This window comes from Centroberyx affinis, unplaced genomic scaffold (genome assembly GCF_046629955.1).
Source record: "Centroberyx affinis isolate AG114_WGS23_722 - 3 ecotype Tasmania unplaced genomic scaffold, CSIRO-AGI_Caff_v1 ptg000402l_1, whole genome shotgun sequence".
NCBI classification, from domain to species: domain Eukaryota; kingdom Metazoa; phylum Chordata; class Actinopteri; order Beryciformes; family Berycidae; genus Centroberyx; species Centroberyx affinis.
In genome coordinates, this window is record NW_027279070.1 from 43351 (window position 1) to 70890 (window position 27540).

General features: G+C 42.0%; 2 protein-coding genes across 6 annotated transcripts; both read left to right on the forward strand.

The window, feature by feature from the left end:
- The first annotated feature begins 2886 nt into the window (after window positions 1-2886).
- LOC139641823 (zinc finger protein OZF-like) lies at window positions 2887-6610 on the forward strand. Its single transcript, XM_071516436.1, has 2 exons — window positions 2887-3098; window positions 5007-6610. Exons 1-2 carry the CDS (start codon window positions 2906-2908, stop codon window positions 6140-6142), a joined length of 1329 nt encoding a protein of 442 aa, XP_071372537.1. The 5' UTR covers window positions 2887-2905; the 3' UTR covers window positions 6143-6610.
- A 3835-nt stretch (window positions 6611-10445) lies between these two features.
- On the forward strand, window positions 10446-27253 carry LOC139641826 (BCL2/adenovirus E1B 19 kDa protein-interacting protein 2-like). 5 transcript variants are annotated; one of them, XM_071516441.1, is made up of 15 exons: window positions 10457-10571; window positions 10675-10699; window positions 12136-12201; window positions 12961-13091; window positions 14252-14308; window positions 14391-14426; window positions 14552-14614; window positions 15834-15917; window positions 16534-16695; window positions 17319-17570; window positions 17828-17930; window positions 20709-20840; window positions 23839-23925; window positions 24165-24263; window positions 25503-27253. In XM_071516441.1, exons 3-15 carry the CDS (start codon window positions 12161-12163, stop codon window positions 25525-25527), a joined length of 1272 nt encoding a protein of 423 aa, XP_071372542.1. In that variant the 5' UTR covers window positions 10457-10571; window positions 10675-10699; window positions 12136-12160; the 3' UTR covers window positions 25528-27253. The 5 variants fall into 5 exon arrangements, 4 of the variants coding, with proteins under 4 accessions (XP_071372540.1, XP_071372541.1, XP_071372542.1 ...); XM_071516442.1 differs by having other exon boundaries at window positions 10484-10571; window positions 12139-12201; XM_071516439.1 differs by having other exon boundaries at window positions 10446-10699.
- Window positions 27254-27540: the final 287 nt, after the last annotated feature.

A 27540-nucleotide genomic window follows, 5' to 3' on the forward strand; every position in this document is an offset into this window, starting at 1 on the left:
TCTTTGTTTCCAAAGATCCAAACATGTCAGACTGAACTACAATGAAGCACAAGACATCTGGAGTTTTTCCATTTGCTGTGATGTTAATACAGGATGTAAGACATGTTTTGTTTTTCTAATTCTGAAGCTACTTAAAGGATCAGGCTGGTGTGTTTTTTTATGCATTTCTTACCATCAACAAATCCTATGAAAGTAACAAAATCAGCAATGAATTTGTTTTGCAATTGGAGGCAATGACTTCCGGGTTGAAGGCTAAAAATGGAACGTGGGAAGTGGGAAAATAACGGGAGTAGAGCAAACGCATTGTTGATGTTGTTATTTTCATAGGATTTGTTGACAGTAAGAAATGTATTAAAAACACCAGCCGTGTCCTTTAAGGGGAAATTTAAGGGGAAACTCAGAGTCCAAGGAGTTAAAGGAGATGAAGGTCTGGTGGCCTCAGGTATTAAAAATGACACTTTGCAGCAGTGATATAAAGGGTTTGCAGTGCAGCCTGTTATCTAATCTGAACAGACTGTTGGATGAAACCTGAAGATGAAGATGAAGATGAAGATGAAGAATCAGCCGGCTGTCTGCTGCTGTGATGAAGTTTCCTGTGAAGATTTAAAGCTCCGGCTCAGTTGGACTCAGCGGTTCGGTCTCTGGGTTAAAGCCGGTTCAGCCCATGCAGCTTCATCTCAGCCTCCCAACTCTTCCAACATTTTTCATATCAAGGACCCTAATCCAGTCCACATTAGAGCCACAGACCCCCATTCAGTGAGATTTTGTCTCTCGGATCCAAACCTGTGAATATTTTTATCGTCAGATATGATTTTGTCCAGAACTCCATGACTGTCTGTGTTGCAGGTAGAGAGATAACAGAGAAGCTATGATCAGAACAGTCATTCTTCTACATTCTCTAACTTTATTACACGGCTTTGTTGAATACTCAATTCTGATTGGTCAATTACGGCATTCTACGGTCTGTTATTTCTGAATAACAGACCTCTGCTATGAATAACAGACGGTTGCTATGGACGCAGTTCTGATCACAGACTCTGGAGGACCACGTCCAATCATATCAATCCGCAGAAAGAAGTCCGGTAAATTTAACAGTTAATTTAAACTTAACGTCAGCTCTTTCGCGACACCCTGTGGCAAAGAAACGTTAGCTTTCCGTTACTCCATCAGAAAACACCATGGAAGACTTTTCTAATATTAATTTTAATATATTTGGAGAGCATGAAACTTTCGATTCATGGTTAACGGCTGAACTGTCCCCAGTAAAGAAGGTAAGAAGGCTGCAAAGTTTACGTTGCTATGGACACAGCTCCAACCAAAGAATCTAACGGACTATTTTTTGTAGCAGAAGCAATAAAATTATTTTTATATCAATAAAATCATTTTTAAATCAATAAAACCATTTTTAAATCAATATTGTGTGTCAAATTATTGATTTCTAAGTAAGTAAGTAGCCGTGTAATAGCAGGATAATGTACAGGAGCGTCACCTGCATCACCCTGTCTGGGTTTATTTCGCGATAATAACCCGCTGTACATTATCCCTTACGTGTTCACTTCTTGTAAATGAAATAATGCTTAAGTTTAACTATTCATCAGTTTGCTGGGGACCCCCTGGAACCCCCTCAAGGACCCCTGGTGGTCCCCGGACCCCACGTTGAGGACCGCTGTGCTAACTGTCAAAGTTAACAGAGCCGTCGTTTTATCTTTTTCCAGCTCAAACAAAATGATAAAGTGTCAGATCAGATTTCTCCAAACAGCTTCAGCAGAATCCAAGTTTTCCACTGCGATTCTGATTCTGATATTTCTGACAGACTTGAAGGCAGCAGAAGACGAGGGGAAACTTTCATAGATAAACCAATAAAGAGTTAAAGAGGCTGAAGAATGAGGATTAAAAACAGTAAATTGATTTAAACCGTTACATTAGAGTAAAATGACATTCAAATTTCAAGATAAATCAGACTGAACGGTGAAGCAGCTCCAACACAGCAGGGGGCAGAAACCAGGAACAAGGAGGTAGAGCGGAAGTACAGAGAGAGCTAAGGCCGAAAGTTTCACAATGTTGCCTTCAGAATAAAACCCCAAAAATGTATTGGGACAATCACATCAAAACTTTTATACTCAATACTACAAAGATTATATTACTGGATGATACTATTATTAGATACAAATAGGGCTGCAACTAACGATTATTTTCATTGTCGATTAATCTGTTGATTATTTGCTCGATTAATCGATTAGTTGTTTGGTCTATAAAATGTGAGAAAATGGTAAAAAATGTGGATCAGTGTTTCCCAAAGCCCAAGATGACGTCCTCAAATGTCTTGTTTTGTCCACAACCCAAAGATATTCAGTTTACTGTCATAGAGGAGGAAAGAAACCAGAAAATATTCACATTTAAGAAGCTGGAACCAGAGAATTTTGACTTATTTTTCTTAAAAAATGACTCAAACCGATTAATCGATTATCAAAATTGTTGCCGGTTAATTTAATAGTTGACTATTAATCGATTAGTCACTGCAGCTCTCAATACAAATAGATGAAGAGTAATAGATTATATTTATTAGATACTGATGGATACAAAAACATATATTAATCAATTATTGTATCATTAAGAATGTTGTATCATGATGCATAGTATTTACTGATGAAAGAGTTTGTTGTGGAGATGTAAATGTATGGGTAAATAATAATAATTGATGAACCGGTGACACATAAAAACAAACCAGACAACAAGGATGTCTGCTATTTTAAAGTCAGTTTTACTCTATGAAGGGTTTTATTTTGAAGGTCACAGCCGGAAGTGTTGTGTTTTACTCTGACTAGCTTGACAATAGTGTTGTTAGCTAGCATGCTAACCGGCTAGCGAGCAGAGTTTCTATCGGTTTCATCCGCCCCCGGTGAACATGTCGGGCCTGGAGCAGCTGAAGCTGTTCGTGTCGGAGCGGCTGGCCGCCGCGGCGCTGGAGATCTTCGTGGCTGTGGAGAAAACAGTTTTGGAAATCCAGGAAGAAACGCTGAGAAATAAACAAGATGGCGAGCGGCTAGCGGGCGCTGTGCATCAGTACAACCTGTCCGCCAGCCCGGAGAGACGCTCAGGTGAGGAAATGAGTCTGGATGCTTCTAATCATCCAGCAGCTGGATTTTAAACACATTGGAGTTTATGGCATTTACTGCACGGTTTATCCAAAGCATCTTATATTACCATACATGTTTAATACCGTGCCTCCAGTAGGAATATGACCCATAACCAGACTCCTGGTTCAGGTTTCAAGGCATACTTCAAATTTGACGGATAGAGAAGAATGGCGTGACGTTTCAAATAGGCCACGCCCACACAGTGCGGTGCAAGACTTGGAAACACTGTGACGTTTCTATGAGCAAAATAATAAATCGACATTTTCTGTGGTTGCTTTTTATTATTTATGTGAAATGTATGTGGTGTTGTTACTCGCCCATAACAGCTGTCAAACAACTAATGATCATTATTACTGAATTATCTGGAAGTCACAACATGCTAACAAGCTAGCAAACTTCTGTGCAAGAGATCAGTCGTGTTGCATTTTGACACTTCAAGAAAAAAAACATTTTAATGATCCTGCTGTTGTTTGAGAACTGTTTAAGTTATTTACACATCTACATTTCACACCAATTATTAAAACACAGAAAAAGCGACCACAGAAAATGTTGATTTATTCTTTAAACGCACAGTATGTAATTTCTGCCACTAGGGGTCTGTCAATCAAAACAATAACAGCAAACAGGAATGAATAATCTGATCCGTCACAGTGAGCGATAAAAACAATAGAATGAAAACAACAACAGAGCGGCTAGCTAGCTAGCTGGACAACTTCCTTCCTCACTCTCTGACGGATCATCTGGTGTTTCCCGTGTTTCCCCGGAAGTTAGGGGGTAAAGGGGATATGACATCATGACAGGAAGTTAGGGGGTAAAGGGGATCTGACATCATGACAGGAAGTTAGGGGGTAAAGGGGATATGACGTCATGACAGGAGACCAATTGAAACGCACCGTTACCTTGAATAAAATGACAGATTTCTCTGGGTTTGAACATTGTTGGAAACATTTGGGATAATGTAAGTACACAACTCAACAAAATATATAACATAGGTCTAGTCTTTTTAGATATTTTAATGTGGAAATGTTACATATTATACCTTTAACTCATAGAAACTGAACAGTGTCTCCACTTGTACCGCACTTTGTAGGCGTGGCCTATTTGAAAAGTCACGATTCTTCCAAATTTCCAAAATATATATATTTTTTCAAATTCAGTAAGGCTTTAAAATGTGTAATATGCGAAATTCGGCTAATGTCATTTCTACTTATATTATTTCAACCATTTTAAGTACAAAATGATTGGCGAATGGCATCCAATTCATTTCGGCCGTGGGTGGGAAAAAAAAATGGATCCGGAGAGAATCTGAAAGCATCAAACCAGCAGACGGGAACACGGAGTTACTGAAGTTCAGTGATGGGAAGCGTTTTCCGAAAAATTCCACGATCTCTGAATGGCGGCGGCTGCCTGTCAGCTGTTAGCACCTTCGTCTAAAATTTATTCTAAACTGACTTGCGGTTCCTTTTCTTCATGGCTGCTGCTTTCAGTGCGTTTGATTCCCACAGAGATAGTTAACCCAAAAACTCTTCATTTTTCCTGATTTGGATGTGATAGTAACAGTTACATATTTTTTTTTCCAGCACTAGTATTCACCATCAAAACTAATTGCACAGTAGTATATTCTAATCTGGAATTCATACAGTCTTAAAACACACTACAACACCTCACATCTCCTCCTCAACCACATCGGGGCAAAGTTCATTCATTTAATTAGTTCAAAATGTCTTTAGTGTAATAAAAATAATGAAGTTGTTTGTACAGTCTGTTTGGGTTTATGATGATGCCAGCTGCTCTTTTCCATGCAGAATACCACTGAGAGCTGAAATCATTTCAAAACAAATAAAATATTTTTCTTGTTCCTCCACTCAGACGTGCAGCCGGCTGGTTACCCAGCATGCCGAGGGGGCGTCGCTTCAGAGCAGCAACGCTGTGAGGAGGAGGAGGAGTGTGAAGAGGAGGTGAAAGTGGAAGAGGAGGAGGAGGAAGAAGAGGAGGAGGAGGAGGAGGAAGGTGGAGGCTTCAGGCCGGTGGAGGACGACAGCGACTGCAGGCTGGATCCAGACTTCAGTCCGGATCCAGACTTCAGTCCGGCTCAGAGCGAGGGCGGGGGGGCGGAGAGCGGCGAGGGGAAACGGGGAAAAGCAGAAAGAACCGGACGGAGTTTTCACGTGGATTCCCCGGGCGGCGAGACGAGCGGAGCGAGCGCGGCGGCGCCGGGCGGGAAGGTCCGGAAGCCGCACCGGTGCGACGTGTGTTCCAAAAGCTACGACCGGCCGTGCCGCCTGAGGATCCACCTGAGGACGCACACGGGCGAGAAGCCGTTCGAGTGTCCCGACTGCGGCAAGAGGTTCAAGAGCAAAGCCATCCTGTCGGCTCACGACAAGACGCACAGCGGCGTGCGGCCCTTCTGCTGCCACGAGTGCGGGAAGTGCTTCGTGCAGAACCAGGCGCTGGTGGAGCACATGAGGACGCACACGGGCGAGCGGCCCTTCGGCTGCCCGTTCTGCGACCTGCGCTTCGTCACCAAGGGCCACCTGACCCGCCACCGGCTCACGCACACGGGCGAGAAGCGGCACCAGTGCGTCGAGTGCGGGAAATGCTACAAGAGGAAGGAGCACCTGACGGCCCACGCCCGCGTTCACACCGGGGAGAAGCCGTTCGGCTGCAGGGAGTGCGGCCGGCGGTACGGCGAGCGGGGGAAGCTGCGGCTGCACCTGCGCACGCACGCCGGGGACGACAAGCCGTTCTCCTGCGCGCTGTGCGAGCTGCGCCTGGTGTCGGCCAATCACCTGCGGCGCCACATGCAGACGCACGCCGGCGAGCGGCCGCACCGCTGCCCCGACTGCGGGAAGCGCTTCGGCCGAAAGGACAAGATGGCGGAGCACATGAGGATCCACACCGGGGAGAAGCCGTACCAGTGCGCCCGGTGCGAGCTCAGCTTCAGGTGGCGAGCGGCGCTGAACGCTCACGCTCAGACTCACACCGCCAAAGACGCCGCCGTCTGAGGCGAGAACCGGAGTGACATCACTGTGTCGATTAAATCTAACGATGAACCGCCTCGCCGTCTGAAGCTGCAGCAGGCAGAGAGGGAACTGTTTGACTCATGTCATGTGACATCAGATGTGTGTGTGTGTGTGTGTGTGTGTGAGAAGTTTTGTTTTGTCACTTCCTGTGTGAAGAAGTCTTAAACACCAGAATTTAATTTGGGCAAATAGTAGAGCTGCACAATAGAATAAAATTGAAAATTGAAACGTGATTTACTGAAGTTTCCTCATCACAAGCGTTTGCTGCTCAAAATGGATCCTTTTTCTGACCAATAAATTAAATCACACATTATAAAAGAAAAACAACTTTAACTGTATTTGAACAGATCAGATCTTAACCAACAGCATCTCAGTTTTTGATTGAAAATGTTTCTTGTTTGCTGAAAAATTGAAAATATTGATAAATCTGCATTTGTATAGTGTATTACAATCTATATCGCAAGTGTAACTTTCAGCAAAATAAATTTGTTTTGTCAAATTTGTTTCACTAACAAGTCTGGTCCATGTATCCTGGTCCCAGTGCAGCCATGTCCCAGCAGCCATTGAACTCCATCGTATTAAAAAACGATTAAAAACCCGTCACAGAGCCATGCTGCTGCTCTGCAGCATATTTCATCATCACCATGCACCGGGCCGGACCACTTTTTCCTCAGACAACTTAATAAGCCGGCTGTAAACACTTTGCCATCTCAGGAAAGTAGTTCCGTAGCACAGAAAATAGTCCCCGGCGTAATGAAGAATTTGTTCCCATTTGAATTTGATTTGGTAATAACTACAACAGCCTGACTTTTCATGGTAACAGTTAGAGATTTTTAAAATGTAAACTATGTCTTTGTGAGCTGAATTTAAAGGTTTTTATCTTACAGTTGGAGCCAATGACTTCTGGGTTGACGGCTGAAGGGAACGTGGGAAGTCAGAAAGTAACGGGAGGAGAGCAAACGCTTTGTTGATTTAGTTATTTTCATAGGATTTGTTGATGGTAAGCAATGTATTAAAAAACACCGGCCTTATCCTTTAAAGATGCTCCATTTTCCATTGACTACAATAGTTTCCACAAAGGCAGAATTCAAATCATTTAAACAAAATCTGTTTTTGAGTTAGAAGTCTGAACTTTTGTACGTTTCATCTACCAAGACCATCTGGACTATTTGCCCCAGACTTTAGTGAGTGTGGTTTGGCAGGGGACTGGAGCTGTGTGCCAAGTGTGGTGAGTTTTCATGCATGGGAAGGCAGCTTTAGTAAGAAAGAAAGAATAACAATACATACAAACACAACAGGAATACCTAATGAACTCGTTATCACAGGAACACGGCATAAATATAATGTATGAATTTATTTTTGTGACCAATTTTTTATTAATTCATTCATACATGGCTTTGGCTGCTATCGTTACCCTTCCCCATTCCCCAATCCCCCTCTCAGGCTTTTTCAAAATAAAAATAAATAAATAAATTTAGATGTACAAGTTTTGTGTATTTGAGTGTCAAGCTATCAATAGCATAACATTATTTGGCCTATTATCTATAAAACATCTATACTACGTTAATGAAAACATTTACATAATTAGGCTGGGTTAATTAAGTAATAAATGTGTAACTGTAGTACATAGACCATTGGAATAATGGGAATAATGTCATCAATGGGCTTCCGTAGCTTTAAGTGACGGCTCTGAGTTTGGGGGGTTCGGGTTAGTTGGACTCAGATGTCAGGGGGTTTCTCCAGCAGAGTGTTGACCTGTCGCCCCCTGCTGGTCCACAGCTCAGTGAACAGCCTGGCTCATGAAGTTATTTTCCAGATTACATTTACAAAGTCAGGAAGTCTGTTTTAAAAGAAAAACAATCTTGGTTCATTGCAGTTACTTACAGGCTTCTAAAGACTCAAGTTCAGTTTCACATTTAAGCTTCAGTCTGTTTCTTTATTTGTTCAAAAAAAAAAAAGTTTTGGTGACATTCATGCAGTTTCATGTTGATAGAAATGTATATTGTTTTCATCAGTGGGGAAATTTAGTGGAGATTTTCTCATGGTAAATGTGAATAGCAGACATGCCAGTTGATGGCTGAGATAAACAACAACAACCTGCAGACTGACGAGTCGTGATAAAAAACATGTGGAAGTGTGAAAACCAAACGGCTGGAAGCATAAAATGTAGATTTAATAAAAGGAAATGTTTATGAAGTGTTGGTGGTGTTTTGGCTGAAACGGTCCGATGGCTGCTCAGTAAGTTTGAGGGTTACAGACTGAAAAAACTAAGAGGCTCATTTCCCTTAATACAAATATTTGGATGATCTAAATTTACACTTCAGAATCAGTTTAGTCACCAGGTGTAATAAATGTGCAGTGGATGTGGATAAATGTGGAGTATTTCTGGTCTGGTGATGGTTCGGAGAGATATCGACAACTCGGAGGGAAACACTTGATTTGCCGGATGTAAGAAGTTTCTCAGCTTTTAAGTAAATAATCCTTTATTTAAAACCGTGCTTAATGTATGCATATAGGTATTTTTGTTTTTTCTCTGTGTAGTTATTTATTTATTTATTTTTTGCTGGGGTTTCAGCAGCTTAACTTGCATGGTGTAAAAACAAAAATCTCTCAGTTAAGAAAAAAATAATCCTTTATATGGCATCTTTCAAAACAATGAGCTAGTGCTTCACAAAATGAAAAGCACAGGAAACAGAAAACAAGAAGGGAACAGAGCACTTCCCAACAGTGTAAAACAGATGGATAGAACAATAAAACGGTGCAGTGGAGTGATGCATAGAAGTACAATGGCATAATACACAAGTAAAAATATAGTAAAAGGATAATAATTAAAAATTCAAGAAATGGGTATAATATGTGTTGGGACAAAACAACAAAAGACGGCAGTTTGCTCCGGTCAGTCTGCTGCTCAGAGTGAAGCCTCCTCAAACACGACTCCTGAGGTCCTGCAGGTTTAATATCTAGATTTACAGGATCAGGGTCAGGATCAGGGCAAAATCGGGCTAAATCAGGCTGTATCAGACAGAATCACGGCTGAATTGAGCTGAATTAGGCAGAATCGAACTGAATCAGGCTGACTTGAGCTGAATCAGGCTGAAGCAAGCTAATTGAGCTGAATTAGGCAGAATCGGGCTGAATCGGGCCGAATTGAACTGAATCAGGCTGACTTGAGCTGAATCAAGGCTGAATCGGGCTGAATCAGACTGAATCAAGGCTGAATTGGGCTGAATTGAATTGAATCAGGTAGAATCGGGCTGAATCAGGCTGAATCGGGCCGAATTGAGCTGAATTAGCCTGAATCTGATTCAATTAGCTGAATCAGAACAGAATCACGTCTGAATCGAATTGAATCAAGGCTGAATCGAGCTGAATCTGACTGAATCAGACAGAATCACGGCTGAATCAAGCTGAATTGAGCTGAATTAGGCAGAATCGTGCCGAATTGAACTGAATTAGGGCTGAATCAGACTCAATCAGGCGGAATCGGGCCGAATTGAATTGAATCAGGCTGAATTTAACTGAATCGGGCTGACTTGAGCTGAATCAGGCTGAATCAAGGCTGAATCGGGGTGAATCGAATTGAATCAGGCTGAATTGAGCTGAATCAGGTAGAATCGAGCTGAATCAGAACAGAATCAGGGCTGAATCGAATTGAATCGAGGCTGAATCGAGCTGAATCAGACTGAATCTGACTGAATTCAGTTTGGTCTCTGGTGTTTGTGTCCTCTGTTGCTCTGTGAATCCCTGAGTGACAAACCTGTTTAGTCACAAGCCTCAGAAATAAACTTTGACTAGACCAGACACGCAAACTGCAAAACAACATACACAACAGTTTTAGTACAAGTTTGTAGAATACACACACGTTAAACCCAGAAAAACACACACACACACACCATGAAATTAATAATTCATCTTTATCTCTAGTGCAATGTGTTTTAGCTCTGTCATATATCTACTCGCTCTATCCAGTCTAGTGTGTGTGTGTGTGTGTGTGTGTGTGCGTGTGTTAGTGTGCACGTCTGTAGGGAGGTGTCAAATTGGTGTGATGAAGTGATGAAACCATGAGATCAATTTTGTGCTTACATACACATTGTGTGTGTGTGTGTTCTGAGCAGGCATGAACATGCACAGCAGTTTCCGCCCCTGTAGCTAAGCTCTCGTACAGTCAGAGTTGCCATGGTTACCGGGCCGGGCCCTCGCCGTGGCAACGCACCACACCTCTCCGTTCTGTTGGCTGAAAGGTGTGGCTGAGCGAGAGAGAGAGAGAGAGAAAGAGTGGGAGGGAGAGAGAGAGAGTGTGGGAGAGAGGAAGGAGAGAACAAGGGAAAGAGAGAGAGAGAAGGTGGTAGAGAGAGGTAGGAGACAGTGAGGGAGGTAGAGAGAGAGTAACGAGAGAGAGAGAGAGCGACAGGTGAGATCTGAAGTCAAGAGTCCAGTCATAAAGTCATAAAAAGTTGCAGTGATCTGCAGTCTGAAGTGTTTTTCTGACAGTTTGCTTCCTCCGGTCTGAGCAGAGAGGCGAGGCGGAGGATCCTGAAGGTAAAACCAGTTTGACTCTTCTCACTTCTCAGCTGTGACTTTGTTCTTGCTGCCTCCTTATCAGCTGCAGTGTGTGAGTTTCACTTCGCTCCGACGGGTCGAGTCTCCCGGAGGTCAAACCCTGCAGTCGGGTTTTCCTCTGCTGTTTAAAAATACAATCTGAAAGGGTTTTTTTTTCAGTGTGAGCATGACAAATTCAGATCGATGCAGTTCAAATACAATCTGTTTTTCCACACTGTGCTGCTAAACGTGGCTCCATGAATGAAGGTTTTCATCTGGTGAAACATTTTAAGGGAATAGTGTCATTACAACTCTCCTGCATGCCAGCTGAAACACAGGTGAAGTTTGTTTGTCTACATAACACACAGAGAGGTTGGCAGGACAACTCTGTAGCAGGCTTCTCCAAAACAACTGAAGTCAGTTTGGTCCAGTTCTTTAGAGTTCAGAAAAGAGCAAAAAATATGACCATAAAATGACTCCATACAGGTTCTACAGCATATTCCAAGTCTTCTGTAGCCAATGATTGCACTGACTTACTTGACTTACTTGACTTTAAACCTCTTTACCCCATTTAGGGGCATAGGGCGTCCACCAGAGCTCGCCATCTCACTCTCTTCTGGGCCCGGGCTTTTGCTTCCTGCCAGCTTACTTTGATTTCCTCCAAGTCTTGAAGCATGGAGCGTCTCCAGGTGTTTCTCGGCCTACCCTGGTTCCTCTTTCCCTGTGGATTGTAGTCTTGTGATGTTATTTGTGTCCTTCCTATGGGTGTGGCCTATCCAATTCCACGTTCTTCTTTTGATTGTGGTAGCTATGTCTTCCTGGTTGGTATTCCTCCACAGTTTGTCATTTGTGATTTTGATGGGCCACCATAGCTTTAGGATGTAGCGTAGGCATTTGTTGACAAACACCTGTATCTTGCTTGTGAGTGCCTCGGTGGTTTTCCACGACTCAGAACCATAGAGCAGGACAGTCTTCATGTTGGTATTGAAGATACGTAACTTCGTGTTGTTGGAGAGCTGGTTTGATAACCAGATTGGCCGTAGTATCTTGAATGCCTTGCACAGTGAGTGGAAAATACAGATATTTACACACGATATTTACGCTCGATAAATGAGGCCCAGTGACTGTAAACCAGTGAGTCCATGTTGGAGATGATTGTTCTCCTCTATCTCACACCAGTAGTATTGTTAGTTCTAGTGTTTCTCCACATTAAGACTACATTTCCCATCAGCCCCGTTGCTTCCTGGGGCTAAAGATTGCTAAGAACTTTAGTATTAGTAGTAGAGTACGTGTCACTTTTATCAAGAACACCCTTTTTTTCCTACAGAAACAAGCTCTCGAACCCATTTTGTCTCTCTATCCATGTTTTAAGACAGTTAAATATTATCATCAAATTATACTCAGGTAGACTAATTAATCATCATCATCATCACCAGCAGCAACAACAACAACAGGAACATCATGGCGTCCAAAGAGGAAGAGCAAGAGGAAGACGCACCCAGGTCAGAGTTCATCTACTTCCTGCTTTTTGTACCTTTGAAATTATAAACTTTTGTTATTGTTGAAAATGTGCTTTGAAGGAAAAATCCCCCTAAAACACGTTAACTCTGATAAAAGCAGCTACTGGTGATGTACTTTTCATTCCTGGTTCCATCCAGTAGTTTGTTATGTTTTTCTTCTTGGTGGATAACCGGCCAATCGTAGACGAGGTGACGTCACCTCCAGATGTCTCCAGCAGCTCCAGTGGAGTTTGATATGAGAAAATGTTTCAGGATGTAAAACCTCAGCGGTAAACGTCAGGTTTTGGTGTCAGTCCCTCAGAATCAAAGAGCGAGGGCTTCTTTCTAGAGCCGCCATTTTGCACCAAGAGACGTTCAATAGTCATACAGGGAGAGATCCATCGTAGAAGAGGAGAGAGACCAGTTTCTCCACCCACAGGAGCAGGAGAGAGACCAGAATGCACTGCAGCAGAGAGACAGGCTGAGGTTTGAGGAAGGAGGGAGACTTTCACTCTTTTTCTAGACTGGAAAAAGTGTGAAAGTAGATGAGGCAGGTTGAGGGAAAGTGGGTACGACACAAAAGTAAACTACAAAACTTGATCACAAAATAACTCCTGGAATATCATCAAGACTGATGATAATATCAGTGAAACTCATAGAATGTGTAATAAACCTGTAATAAACAGAATAACAGCTGTACGATATAGATTACTTCTGTACCAAGATGAAGATTTGGGAGTAACATGTTGTTCCTCTGTGTAGGTCACTTCTAGAAGATGAGGACACTGACAGCACTACTACTGCTACTAGTTCTACTACAACTAGTACTAGTACTTTTACTACTACCACTACGACTACAACCACAACCACTACAGTATCTGATGACCAGCCAGGTAGTTTTCCAGAGTTTTCTACAAACCCTAATGCTGCACAAAGGACCAGGGACTCATTTATCTCACTGAGATAATGCGCTTTGTCCTTATGGTTTATTCTGTGGTGATTTGCTCTGTTTTTATTGATAACTGTCTGAAAACCAAATTTTTCTCATGGGACGGCTGAGAAAATACGGTGATCACAGAAGTTTCTGATCGTGTAACTCACATTTCATCTTGTAGTTTTTATCATTATAATAAAGAACAAAGAATAACCACAAATCATGCAGATTGTAGTTTTAGTTCTACACACATTTCTCAGAGGCAGAGCTGCTCTGGAGGCAGAGACACTTGTCATTGGTTGAGTTAAACCTCAGTGGGCGGAGCCAAAGAATCAGTTTGTTTGGAGCGCAAGTTAGCTAACTGGCTAACTTGAATGGCAAAGAAGAAAGTATAAAAATATAAATGGAAATGACTTCTGTTCATTCATAACCATGGTATTCATGATGTTGAAGGTCAGCAGCTAGCTATAGCTTACCTAGCTAGCTATAGGCTAGTATGGCTAGTTTGAACTTGAAGGTCAACTTATGATAGATTGTATTTTTTCAGTTAGCAGCAGAGCACTAGGCTTCATAATATTAGCTTCCTCCTCTCTTACCTCTTGTCTTTTTCACTGGGCTTCAGTCTAATGTTACCTAGCCAGAAAAACTGTGGTTCTCTGGCTCCGCCCACTGAGGTTTAACTCAACCAATGAGATTATTTCTGCCTCCAGAGCAGCTCTGCCTCCAAGAAATGTTTGTAGAACTAAAACTCAAATCTGTAAAAATATACAGTTATATCTACAGTCAAATCTAAAAAAGTCTCATGAGGAGGCATCGGGACCAATGTTCCCTCAGAGATGATAGTTTGGTGAGATACATCTAATAATTTATCACATTAAACAAATCATATCTTGTCAGTCATCAGTCTGAAACTCAGTGGATATAAGCAGGTTTGGAAGTTTTGGTGGCAAATGATATTAGATGGAGGGATTTTGCCACAGCTCGAGGTTTAGTGAATCGACTCTAATCCCTTCTGTTCCCACATCTGGCAGATGAGGAGACGGATGAACTCTACGTAGGAAACTGCACAGGTTTGATATCCACTGCCTCGACTTATTCTCATCCGTTTTACTCCTGCAGGTGAGGAGGCGACAGAAGAGGAGTCGAGGAACAAAGCGGCTTCTGGAGACGAGCTGGGTAAGGAGGAATGCAAGTTTATGCTTCGGTTCTCTCATCAGATATCACCGTGTCTGTTCTCACACCTCCGTTTCTTCTTCAGCCGCCGCCGGACAGGAAGCATTCGATTTCCATCCAGGTAACTGCATCACCAGCATCACCGCAACACCTCTCTCTCTCTCTCTCTCTCTCTCTCTCTCTCTCTCTCTCTCTCTCTCTCGCTCTCTCTCCCTCATCTTCATGTCTTCCTGTCTTCACCTCCAGGAGCTGCTGAGGACACAAGTATCTCAGACCAGAACACATCGACACCAACGAAGAACAAACCAGGTAAACAGAAGAGTTTCCCCCATCACCCCATTGGTTCAGTTGTTCCTTTTATTCCCAGTTATTTACAGGGACTGGACATCTGCCCAAAGTCTACTTTTGTGAATGGAGTAACACTGGTTAATTCCTCCACTGATGTCTATGCATTTTTGACATTTTACAATGCATTATTAATGAACTGCAAGCAGGAGCATAAGTTTAAACATCTTTATTTCCACTGGATTTGTCTTTATTTTTGTCATTACTCTCGTCAGATGTAACCTAAGGTGCTTCCTACTGTTTTGGGGGAGATTTTTTGGTGTGTTGACCTGGTGTTCATCTGATCCCAAAACTGCAAAAAAAAACATATTTCACAAAATCACCAAAATATTACAAGCATATGTCTGATAAAAAAAAACACAAGAGTGGCATAAGAAATTCAGTTGAATACAAAAAAAAATACATTTTCTACAGTTCTCCTGAATGCAAATCAACATGATCTCATAAAAAGTCGTGAACTGAGCACGAACTCTGAAATGCAGATTTCTGGTCAGTGGACACAAATTATGTGAAAATTGCGTTCATCCTCCATGAACTGGATTCTGTGACAAAAACATGACTTGGACAAGACATTTTCAGCTAAAGGTGATGTCACCTTCTATAGAGTACAACAGGTGGTGACATCACCTGGCACCAAAGACCAGCCAATAGCAGATTGCCAGTGTAGTACCCTACTTTTGACCATTAGATGTCAGGCTTCACCACAGATTTGGGTTTGGGGTTCAGTTACTCTTTAAGTTTACGCAACTAAAACAACTTTGGTCGGTTAAATCTGAAAAGAAAAAGTTTTGCTACAAATTTGATTCCTGGTACAAATTTCCTTCGTACAAGCTGGGAATTGAACTCTGGTCTCCAGCATTGAAGTCAAACTCATCGTCCATCCTCCACTGGACCACAACACCCTGACTGTCACTGAGCTGCTGCACTGTGACTCCACTGCCTGTTTATAGCCGTGCCTCCTTCACATACGCGTTTTGTGGTGGGAAAACTGACTTTTAGAACTTCACGTAGATCTCAGGACTCTCCACTTCCTTCTAAGTTACCTCGCCACGAACACTGCAGGAACATTTTGTCGGTACCTTTGTAGGTCAAAGTCTCTGACCGACCAGAACCACGTTGAATATGGAGGAGATGGTTTTTCATGTCCTGACCAGGTGCCTGTCTGTTCCCTCTCTCTCTGCAGCTCCGCCCAGCAGCCTGGCCTTGTCGGGGTCGCGACCCCGCAGGAGGAAAGTCCTGGTGGCTCCAGCCCTCAGTCTGTCACTGGGTATTACAGATAACTCCATGTACACACACTCAGAAGGCTAAGTATTGGGCCAGTGATCAATCAGTGAATAGTTCTTGGGTGTTTTCTGTAGTGTGGTATGGATTTCACAAAAAAAGACAGTTTATGATTCTGGGTCTTTATTGTCCTCCGTGTTAAACCATTTTAAGCAACAAGAATAATTTTAGCTCGCTGTCCTCATACTCTGGGTGTTACAATACTATTTAGGCTTTAAAAACACCAACTTTAGCTCACAATTCTTGATTCTTCAAGACGAACCTTAAGTCACTGACCCAATACTTTAGCCAACGACCGCATATCGATATGAATAATATAACTGAGGAACTGAATGTCCTCCTCTATACTCCTAAATTAACCTCACTAGTGTTTTCTGAATTTTGTCGCTAAGACAAAGTCATGCAATGTTTCAGATGAAAACTTTTGAAGAATCTCCACCATCTGAAAAACACACAAAACCAAAATAAACTGTGGTACATTTAAAAGCGGAGTTTAATCATGATCTTTAGGAAATGATTTTCTTTCCAAAATGGATAGATAGTGTTTGGTAACGACGTCTTGGTTTGTAAATCAGTGATGTTGCAGTAAAGTCTGGTTTTAGGACGCAGCGACTCGGCGGTTTCCGATGACTTCCCGTCCGCCTTCCTCTCCCCGTCCCTCGACGACGAAGACGACACCGGACTGGACTTCGACCTGGACGGCATGGAAACGCCCTCCGACAGCGAGTCGCTCCCTTTCCCCGTCTACGACCTGGACCTAGAAGGTGAGGGGTCAAAGGTCAGGGCAGCAGATAGTCAGAAAGAAGCTTCTTTGGTTCAGATCATATGAACCTTCTGCTCTCATGAATTGTCCTCTGTCCTGTGTTCCTCCATTCTGTCTTGCTGTACGGACAGCAGTAACACTGTAACACCACGCTCTAAAACAGGTTCTCAACCTTTTTGGCTCGGGACCCCGTAAAATGAAGCGACGCTGACTCACGGTCAGAGTTCAACCACTGAATGATTTTCCCTTTTCAGCTTGTTTTGTTTTGATTCATTATCAGAGGAGGTCGAGAGGCTGAAAACCATTCAGAATTTCACAAGAAAAAAAAACAAAAATTTGAGAAAAATCTGAAAAAATAGACATGATAATAAATTTGCAAAGTAGAAATATGCTTTTTTCCTATCCCATAAATAATCTTGCGACCCCCAAAATGATCTTGCGACCCCCTGGGGGATCTCGACCCCCCAGGTTGAGAACCCCTGCTCAAAAACACATTTTATTTAATAGGAAAAGCCAAAACCAGCTGTGTTTCCATCCACATGTAATGTAGATCTCAGGACCTCCAGTTGTTTTTCTAACTTTGCGTCCCTACATGTCTTCCTGTCTGTTGCGTCTGTCTTCCAGATGACCTGCGGCGTCTCGGCGTAGCGTCCCGGCGCCACAGGGCCCGCGGCTCCGGTCCGGGGTCCAGGTCCGGTTCTCGGTCCGGCTCGGCACCGGGAGCGGACCCGACCGGCCTGGGCTGTCTGGAGCGCGAGGACACGGTGGACAGCCGGGGCACCAGGTGGCGCTGTTTCTCCATGGGACACCCGCCTCAGGAGAGCAGGGTGAACATGAGCGTCCTGCAGCCCTTCCTCAGGGTGCTGTCCCACGGAGGTAAGGCCACGCCCACTGGCCACGCCCCCCTGGCCACGCCGCCTGGCCGGGACGGGACTTTTACTTGCCGACTCACTACAGCTGATTATCAAATCCAAAAAAGCCAGGTTGATACTCATGTCCTCGTGGAGAAAGTTCTTCCCAAGTCGTCTTAACACAAATTTGTGCTACTTGCTTGTTCCAGAGAGCTCTGATCTGATCACTGACATGCACATGCACAGGAATAACTCTGTAACGCCTTCCCTTTCATCTCTCAGGTTACTATGGAGACGGTATGAATGACATCATCGTGTTTTCTTCCTGTTATCTGCCAGAGAACAGCCTGGAAAATTACCAGTATGTGATGGATAACCTGTTTAGGTAAAAGGCAAACAGACACACACACACACACACACACACACACATATTTTTCCTGTGTGTCCCCACCCACTTTATCATCTTTGACACCTGACACTCTGTAGGCAGCTGGCAGGCCATCGGAGCCGGTAGTGGCAGACAGCGATGGGATTGTCTGATGTGTCTTAAAGGAATAGTTCACCCAAAAATGAAAATTCAGTCATTATCTCCTCACCCCAATGCCGATGGAAAGTCGGGTGAAGTTTCTTAGTCCACAAAACAGTCCTGGAGCTTCACAGCAAAACAGCGTTGCAGCATTCTCCTAAACAACCGAAGTTGCTGGGGTCTTGTCTTAAAACGTATAAAAACAACCAAAAAAAAAAACATAAAATGGCTCCATACAGCTCGTCCGGTGTAATCCAAGTCTCCGGAAGCCACCGATACGTCCCGCGATGAAGAACGACCACGAAATCTCACACGCTTCTCTCTGTTGAAGCATCCAGGAAAAGAACACACTCGAACCATCGTTTTTTTTATATATCGGCGCTATTGAAAGAAGCTACAACAGTTAGGTAACAGATCAAAGACCGAAGATGTAACGTTAGATCCGACAGAGGCACTTCAGCTTCAGCAGAGCTCTCTGTGTTGTGTGTGAGGCTAGCTTCTGGGCAGCAGTGTAAACACGGAGGTGAGGAGAGATCGCGAGTTCTCGTTGATCTGGTCTAGCGGCTCATGTCCGCTCCTCTGAGCTCGAGCTTCACTTCAGACGAGGTTCACGCTAACACACTTTGGGCTCAGCGGCTACAGTGAAGGTTTCGGCTAAAAAAAAGGGTGTAAATGACGTCTTTTCAAGTCAACTTGGGATCTCTGGGCTTCCGGAGACTTGGATTACGCCGGGCGAGCTGTATGGAGCCATTTTATGTTTTTTTTAGGTTGTTTTTTTTTACATTTTAAGACAAGTCCCCAGCAAGTTTGGTTGATTAGGAGAATGCTGCAACGCTGTTTTGCTGTGAAGCTCCAGGACTGTTCTGTGGACTAAGAAACTTCACCTGACTTTCCATCGGCATGGGGCTGAGGAGATAATGACTGAATTTTCATTTTTGGGTGAACTATTCCTTTAAAGTCACACTGAAACAACATTTTGAGAACATCTTTACTTCCTTAATGTGATGTATTTCCTGCTTAGGGTTGCAAAGGGGTGGAAAATTTCCGGTAAATTTCCGGAAAGTTTCCGGTAAATTTCCATGGGAAGTTAAGCTGGGGAATTTTGGAAATATTCCAAATTGGAAACTTTCCATGGGAATGATGGGAATTTATGGGAATTTATGGGAATTAATGGGAATTTATGGGAATTAACTGGGAATTGAGGGTAATTTAATGGAAAGGTATCATATCCAAGCATAAATATTTGTTTTGTTATAAGCAGACATCCATCCAAAATAATACAATTAAAACAGATTTATTTGTAAGTAGAACTTTATCAAGTGTTAAATATTTTATTGAACAATCAATTCTTTCATTGAAAAACAAAAACATGAATGTTGAGTTAAATATTACTCATCCCCCCGACCCAACCCATTCAAAAATGAACAAAAATGCACAGGAATGCACAGTGCATGTAGGCATGTAGGGGGCGTGGTCTCAATAGCCCTGCAGTAAGCAGTGTGCTATGTGTGCATGTGATTGAGGAATAGCATAGATATTCAACTGTACTTGCATGATATCTGGTTGTTTTAGTCAGGATTATGCTAAAATATATTTTCCCCAACTATATTTAAGTTCCCTATTAAGAGCACACCTTCAATTTAGTAAATTCCTGGTTTATTCCCGTTTATTCCCATAAATTCCCGTTAATTCCCATAAATTCCCGTTAATTCCCATGGAAAGTTTCCAACTTTGAAAATTCCCGGAATTTTGCAACCCTATTCCTGCTGAAACAGGATGTTGGGGGCGGGACATAACGCAGGGAGGGATCATTCAAAAAGTGTAAACCAATGGGAGATCAGTTAGGGAGAGAGAGGCAGTTTGATTGGATGGGAGGGGCAGAGGGGCGGGACTGTTCAAAAATCTGTTAAATTTTATTGGTTATAGTTTTTATTTTACGCCTCCTGGTGCAGCATGATGTCACCATTACACTGAGTTTGTTGGCATTCATTGTAAAATAGGTTTAAACTATGACATGGAAAATTAGTCATATTTCATTTCAATGTGACTTTAAATGACCACATTCAGTATGTGGCATGACTATGGTGAGAAAGGACGCTGCCATGTTTACTTACACTGTGAATACTACTGTGGCTTCTACAATATGTTGCTATGATGAACAGTTTGTATGATAAACTAAATAATTATAAATAAAATAAATAAAAACAAATACTTTGTAGGTATTTAGTTCACACACTGGAGCTCAGGGGATCTGAAAACCTTTAAAATTCCATCTCTATCATTTTTAAACATCAATAGGCCTATATGATTATCAAATGAATTTCACCACCCAGTAGTATTGTTAGTTCTAGTGTTTCTCCACATTAAGACTACATTTCCCATCAGCCCGTTGCTCCCTGCCCCCCCCCCCCTCCCCCTCCCTGAAGAGGATCAACATGTTGGAAGTGATTTCTCCATCTTCCTCTCCCTCCTTCCACCATCTGCTGCCAGAAACTCTTTCAGCTTTAGCTCCGTTTGCTCCGGAAGAACAGAACCTCTTCCTGTTTTGTGCCGTAAAGCGATCCAGCAGATTTCCCTCCTCCTCTCTTTCTCTCTCTCTCTCTCTCTCTCTCTCTCTCTCTCTCTCTCTCTCTGCAGGTTTGTGGTGGGAACACTGGAGCTGATGGTGGCAGAAAACTACGTGATCGTCTATCTGTGTGCCGGAGGACAGAAGGACAAACTTCCAGGAATCGGCTGGCTGAGAGAGTGTTACACCACCATCGACAGGAGGTGAGAGATGGTACAGTGTTTTAAATTAAAATAAACTCAGTAAACCACTATGGACAGGAGGTGAGAGATGAAACAGACCTTAAAGGAACCACAGGGTTTGGTCTGGATTAGTCACTTTTGAGACATTATGATATTTTACTTCTATACTGAAGTTTAATAAAATACACATGTCAGTTATACAAATATAAACAACTTAATTTATATGGTAACACTTTACAATAAGGCTACATTAATTAAGGGTTAGTTAATGCTTATTAAGCATTAACTAACCCTTAATTAATGTACTTAACATTTAACTAATGTGTCTGGTAATCATTTAGTAATGGTGTTCATGTTAACTAAGGTACTAATTTATACATTATTTAATAGTCATCTTTATAAACTATTAAATCATGTATAAATTAATACCTTAGTTTTAGTATTTGTAGACACAGCCATCAAATTAGTAGTTTACAGAGGATGTTTTGATATCTTCTGTCATTTCTGTTTTCAAGGAAAAATCAGAGGTTTCCACCACATGCACAGTATTTTGTAAAAAAAAAACAAAAAAAAACTTCTGTAAATTATGAGCTCTTTCATTATTCATCAGAATGAAACAGGAAAATGCACACAGACTTTTTATCCATTGAGGAAAAAGTTTATGCATTTTTTTGACAAAACAGGTAATTTGATTGTTAATAATGAAATAAATAAATATTATAATACCAAAAAAAAAAAATTCCTCTTCACCTGCAGTGCCTTGGCTTTAATAAATCACCTCAAATAATCAATCAGTTCTTGTTGATTTCATAGCTCTGAAGTTTTCATTGTTTTTTGTTTTTTTTTGTTTTTTTTTGGTCGTTTCATCTCGTTTTCACCTTTGGTCGAACTCATTCTGGCTTTGTTTAACTTTCTTTCTTTCTTTCTTTCTTTCTTTCTTTCTTTCTGTCACCAGTCAGATCTCCTTGTTCTTCCAGTCTTTGTCCAGATGGGGGCGTCAGAGCCAAACTGTTAAACACCCAGCCTCCCTCTCTTCACAGCATCCATCCATCTGAAAACTCTTCCTGCTTTCACACTTTCTTTACAGGGTCACCGCTCATTTAGAGCCTAAAGACAAGATCCAGTTGTGTCCTTACCAGGAAGTACAGTTCCCCTGCAGTCCGAGTTTAAAGTCATAATTTGTGACATTTTCATGTAAAAAATAAATCTTCTCCACTGTCTGTTCTAAACAGCCGGTGTCTGGTCGCTCTTTCCTGGGAAAAATCCTCTGCCGCACAGGAAATGATGCGTTTTATGCTTTTCCTGTTCGTTTGGAATAAACAGAAGAAGAAGAACAGGGTAGTTAGCATGAGTAGTGATAGCCACCATGGCTGAACAGACAGAGAGGAGAGAAACTCAAACTGCATCAACAGAAAATCCAAGCTCCGCCCACACTGTTTGATTGACAGGTGATCTGTGGGAAGAGCAGCAGAAACACCACAGAGAGGCTGAGGAGGAAGATGGAGGCTGGAGATAAAACACCACAGAGGAAGTTGTCTGTGTTTGCCATCTCTGTGTTTCATTATTTAGGTCTTTTTGGTTTGTTGTGACTTTTTGTGAAAAAAAATAAAAAGCTAGTTTATTATAAACTGACCATCATGTAAATATGGAGTTCCCCTGCAGATTAGGGCTGCAACTAACGATTATTTTCATTGTCGATTAATCTGTCGATTATTTTCTCAATTAATGGATTAGTTGTTTGGTCTATAAAATGTCAGAAAATGGTGAAAAATGTGGATCAGTGTTTCCCAAAGCCCAAGATGACGTCCTCAAATGTCTTGTTTTGTCCACAACCCAAAGATATTCAGTTTACTGTCATAGAGGAGGAAAGAAACCAGAAAATATTCACATTTAAGAAGCTGGAATCAGAGAATTTTGACTTCTTTTTCTTAAAAAAAGCTAAGTAGCTACAATTCTTTGTATGCGATGAGACAGTTAAGTAAGATCAGTTCTTATTGGATCGATGGTCTGACTCCTCGTTCCCATGGCGATGACTGGAGAGCTGCCGGCCTCACCGAGCCGTCTGTCAGCAGCCAGGAGGAGACTAGGAAGCAGAGGAAGGAAGGAGTGAGGGAGGAAAGGAGGAAAGGAGGAGTGGAGGAAGGATTGAGGTTCAGCCCGGCCGATATCTGGCTCTCACACACCTGACCGGTCTAGACCGCTTCCTGTCTCGCTTCCTGTTTTGCCCCTGGAAGACGGACTGGGTGAACCCTTACTCAGCGGCTGAAGTTAGGAAGCAAAGAACACCGCAGTCATTCTGTTTTCACTGTGTGTGTGTGTGTGTGTGTGTGTGTGTGTGTGTGTGTGTGTGTGTGTGTGTGTGTGTGTGTGTGTGTGTGTGTGTGTCAGTGATGGGAAAGTATGTGTGTGTTGAGTCAGTCACCAAGAGTTTGAGAACATTTGACAATCTCACATGACTCACATTATTCTCTCTCTCTGTCTGTCTCTCTCTCTCCCTCTCTCTCTGTCTCTCTCCCCCTCTCCCTCTCTCTCTCTCTCTCCCTCCCTCCCTCTCTCTCTCTCTCCCTCTCTCTCTGTCTCTCTCTCCCTCTCTCTCTCTCTCTCTGTCTCTCTCTGTCTCTCTCTCTCCCTCTCTCTCTCTCCCTCCCTCCCTCTCTCTCTCTCTCCCTCTCTCTCTGTCTCTCTCCCCCTCTCCCTCTCTCTCTCTCGCTCTCTCTCTCCCTCCCTCCCTCTCTCTCTCTCTCCCTCTCTCTCTGTCTCTCTCTCCCTCTCTCTCTCTCTCTCTGTCTCTCTCTGTCTCTCTCTCTCCCTCTCTCTCTCTCCCTCCCTCCCTCTCTCTCTCTCTCCCTCTCTCTCTGTCTCTCTCCCCCTCTCCCTCTCTCTCTCTCGCTCTCTCTCTCCCTCCCTCCCTCTCTCTCTCTCTCCCTCTCTCTCTGTCTCTCTCTCCCTCTCTCTCTCTCTCCCTCCCTCCCTCTCTCTCTCTCTCTCTCCCTCTCTCTCTCCCTCTCTATCTCTGCAGGTTGAGGAAGAATCTAAAGGGTTTGTATGTCGTTCATCCCACCTGGTACATCAAGGCCCTCATCACCATCATCAAACCCTTCATCAGGTCTGTAACCCTCCTCTTCCTCTTTTGTTCTTCTTCTTCTTCTCCTTCTCCTTCTTCTTCTTCTTCCTTTTCTTCTATAAACTACAGCTAAGCAATAATAACAGGTTAATTTTAAACACAAATGCACAATAAAATAATGTTTCGCTCTCTCTCTTTCCTTTCTTTTCACCCTCCTCCTCTTCCTCTCCTCCTCCTCTTCTTCCTCTCCTCCTTTTCCTCCTCCTCTTCCTCCTCCTCAGCTCTAAGTTCAGCAGGAAGCTCCGGTTTGTCGACAGCCTCCAGGATCTGTCTCGCTTCATCCCTACTGAGCATGTGCAGATCCCAGACTGCGTCAGACAGTGAGTGACATCACACCTGAACGGGATGAAGGTCACACTGGAGACGATACTCAATCAATATTCACACCAGCTAAGATGAGATGGAAGTTTATTGATCCCTGTTGCAGCAGCAAAGAAAATAGGAGAGGAATAAGAATAGAACGAATGGAAGACATGAAATATAAAAACACTACGACAATGTAAAGGATGAGTTCCTCTATATAATTCCTCTCTTCATCCCTGTAGTTCTTGGACCCACAGACAGTATTAAATAGTTAAAAAATGAATAGGATAAAAACTTGGTAAGAGCATCATGAGTTTGATTTCTATAATCAGTTTCAACTTCAATAAATTCAATCATTCCATACAAATTCAGAAAACAGAATTTAAATTCAGTCGTCTGCTGGAACAAATCTCATCACTTTCAATCTAAGTCATTTACACAAACACAAGATCTCAAGTCAAGACTTTAGAAACCTTTTCAAGTCATCAGAGTACAAGTCAGAGTCGAGTCCCAAGTCACCAGAACCCAAGTCAAGTCCAGTCTCAAGTCTTCTCTTCATGCATCAAGTCAAGACTCAAAAGATTCAAACTGTGACTCGTCATGTGACTCGAGTCTCCACAGTCCTGCTGTCCAAAAATCAACAGCACTCAGCATTCATTCATTCATTCAGTCAACCTGTATTTAGATCTCGGAGATCATTGAGGGTATATCCTCATTTACAATGATGCAATGAGTAAAATACACATAAATAAACAAACAACAACAGAACACAACCAAACACAGTTAAAAACAGTAACATGAGTGGTGCAGTTTGCAGTTAAGGTTTTAAATTGACCCAAATGTACAGTTGTGTCCAGTTTCACTGTTGCAAAGTGTTCCAGGTGTGCAGCACTGAAACTAAAGGCAGTTTTCCCAAATTCAGTTTGTACGCGGGACTTCGAGCATTAGCCGATCACTTGAATAGTGACTATAGGACCAATTTAATAAAGAAGTGATATATGATGGCAAGTTGCCATTAAGGCCTTTATAAATAAAGAGAAACCAATACCTGTCACGTCTTACTGTTAGGGACGCCCACCCAAGCTTTTCATACAAGAAGCAATGATGTGTGGAATAACTGTCACCGGTAATAAATAAGACCCAGCAATCGATCAGTATGATTGGAAACAGGATCCAGGTTGAAAATCCAGGGTTTTTTTTTGCTTTTGTTTCACAGTATTTTCTGATGATGTCATGTGTCCTGTGCTGTCCTGCAGGTATGACCAGAACCAGACCAGGTGAGACGGCCTGCGGACGGATGGAAACACACGGAAGCTCTCTTTCCCCTTCTGTCATTTCACAGGAACATTTTTACATTTCAGGCCTTCAGCTGCTGCTCTGACCCACAGCGGCTCAGTGTGTTTTTGCTCAAAGACACTTCAGCAGTGAAGGAGGAGGAACGCTGCGTCCCGGCAGTGGAAACAAAACATTTGTGCCAAAAAAGCTGAAAAACAACAGAAGTTCAAATTCAGTCAGTGAGTCGAGGAGCCAATCACTGTGACTCTGCGGGGAGGGAGAGGCTTTCATTGTTCCCTCTTAAAAACTCTCAATTATCCCTTACAAAAAAAAAGTCACATGTGAAAAGCCTTGTGAATTCAAAGCACATGTGCATTTGGGACACGTTGGTTTTCATATGTGAACAATTTGTTTCAAGTTGTTTTCTGACATCACATGTGACAGTTTTTTTTTTTTTTTTTAGAGTATTTTATTTGGGTTTTTCAAAAAGTATACAAAACATACAATCATACAATGACAATACAAAAACATTCACCGTACATTACAGACGTCTCAAAAATAAATTAACAGACAAATGAGAGATAGGTTAGCCTTAACCACAGTAGATCATTCAGTCGTGTGAGATGGGAGATTCTCCATGTAGTTGATAAAAGGTTTGCCATATTTTATAGAAAAGATGTCATGTGACAGTTTTTACATCGAATGTGAAAATTTCATTCATCGGTGAAAACTGTTTTTTTAACCTCCCATTACATATTTATTCACATGTGAAAACTTAAATTTTACCTGCAAAGAGACAATTCACAGGTGAAAATGTGATTTGCGCTTGGTGAAACTGACGTGTCCAAAACCCACGTGCGCTTTGAATTCACATGTGGGTTTTCACATGTGACTTTATTATAAGGGAATTCACACTCGATATGGCTCGAAGAATTATTTTTTTCATCTGGCAAATACATGGAGGACATTGATATTTTAAGTTAAGTGAATTAATGAATTTAATAATTAGATTTTCTCCTGCGGCAATGCTACTTTCTCTGTGGATATAAATCTGATTCCTAAATATTTAAAGAATCGAAAAAAAACAAAAACAAAACGTTGATCATCTCTCTCAGACAGCAGGAAATTATTTTATCGTTTTACTGCCTCTGTGAACATGAACCAGTCAGATTATCAGGGTATTTTTCAATAATAGGACGATAAAACAAACCACAGGCTGATCCAGAGCTCATATTCATGTTGTCTTTGATAAACAGTGATCACTGTCTGTTTGATAGTGATGCTCTCTGTGAACATGGATACGGTTTGTGTAGAAATGATAGCGGATGGCACCAATATAACTAATGAGATACATCAGGACTGTAAATGTAATAAAACCTAACTTAAGTGGATTGGACTTCAGGTTGTGACGGTGCTGCGAGTCCTGCAGGATTTACTGAGGCTCAGCATGCAGGTTGAGTTCACTGTTAATATTTCTGATGTGTCAGTTTGGGAAAAGATGTTTTTTTTTATGTTTAATTGATATGTAATTAAAATTACATAATGAGCAAACAAAGGGTTTAATTGCAAAATGCTATATATCCATATATCAATTTTTGAAAATTCTTATAATTTTGTTATTCATCAGGCAATATCTGACAAACATAAATGATTCGGTGACACTTTACAATAACGGTCACTAAGTTAATGTTATCTCGCTCTCGCTAGTTACCGTTAATTAAGGGTTAGTTAATGCTTAACTAACCCTTAATTAACAGTTAACTCATGTGTCTGGTAATCATTTACTAATGGTGTTCATGTTAACTAAGGTATTAATTTATACATTATTTAATAGTCATCTTTATAAACTATTAAATAATGTATAAATTAATACCTTAGTTAACATGAACACCATTAGTAAATTACACATTAGTTAACTGTTAATTAAGAGTTAGTTAATGCTTATTAAGCATTAACTAACCCTTAACTTAGTGACCCTTATTGTAAAGTGTTACCAATGATTCTGCCCTAAAAAAAAAA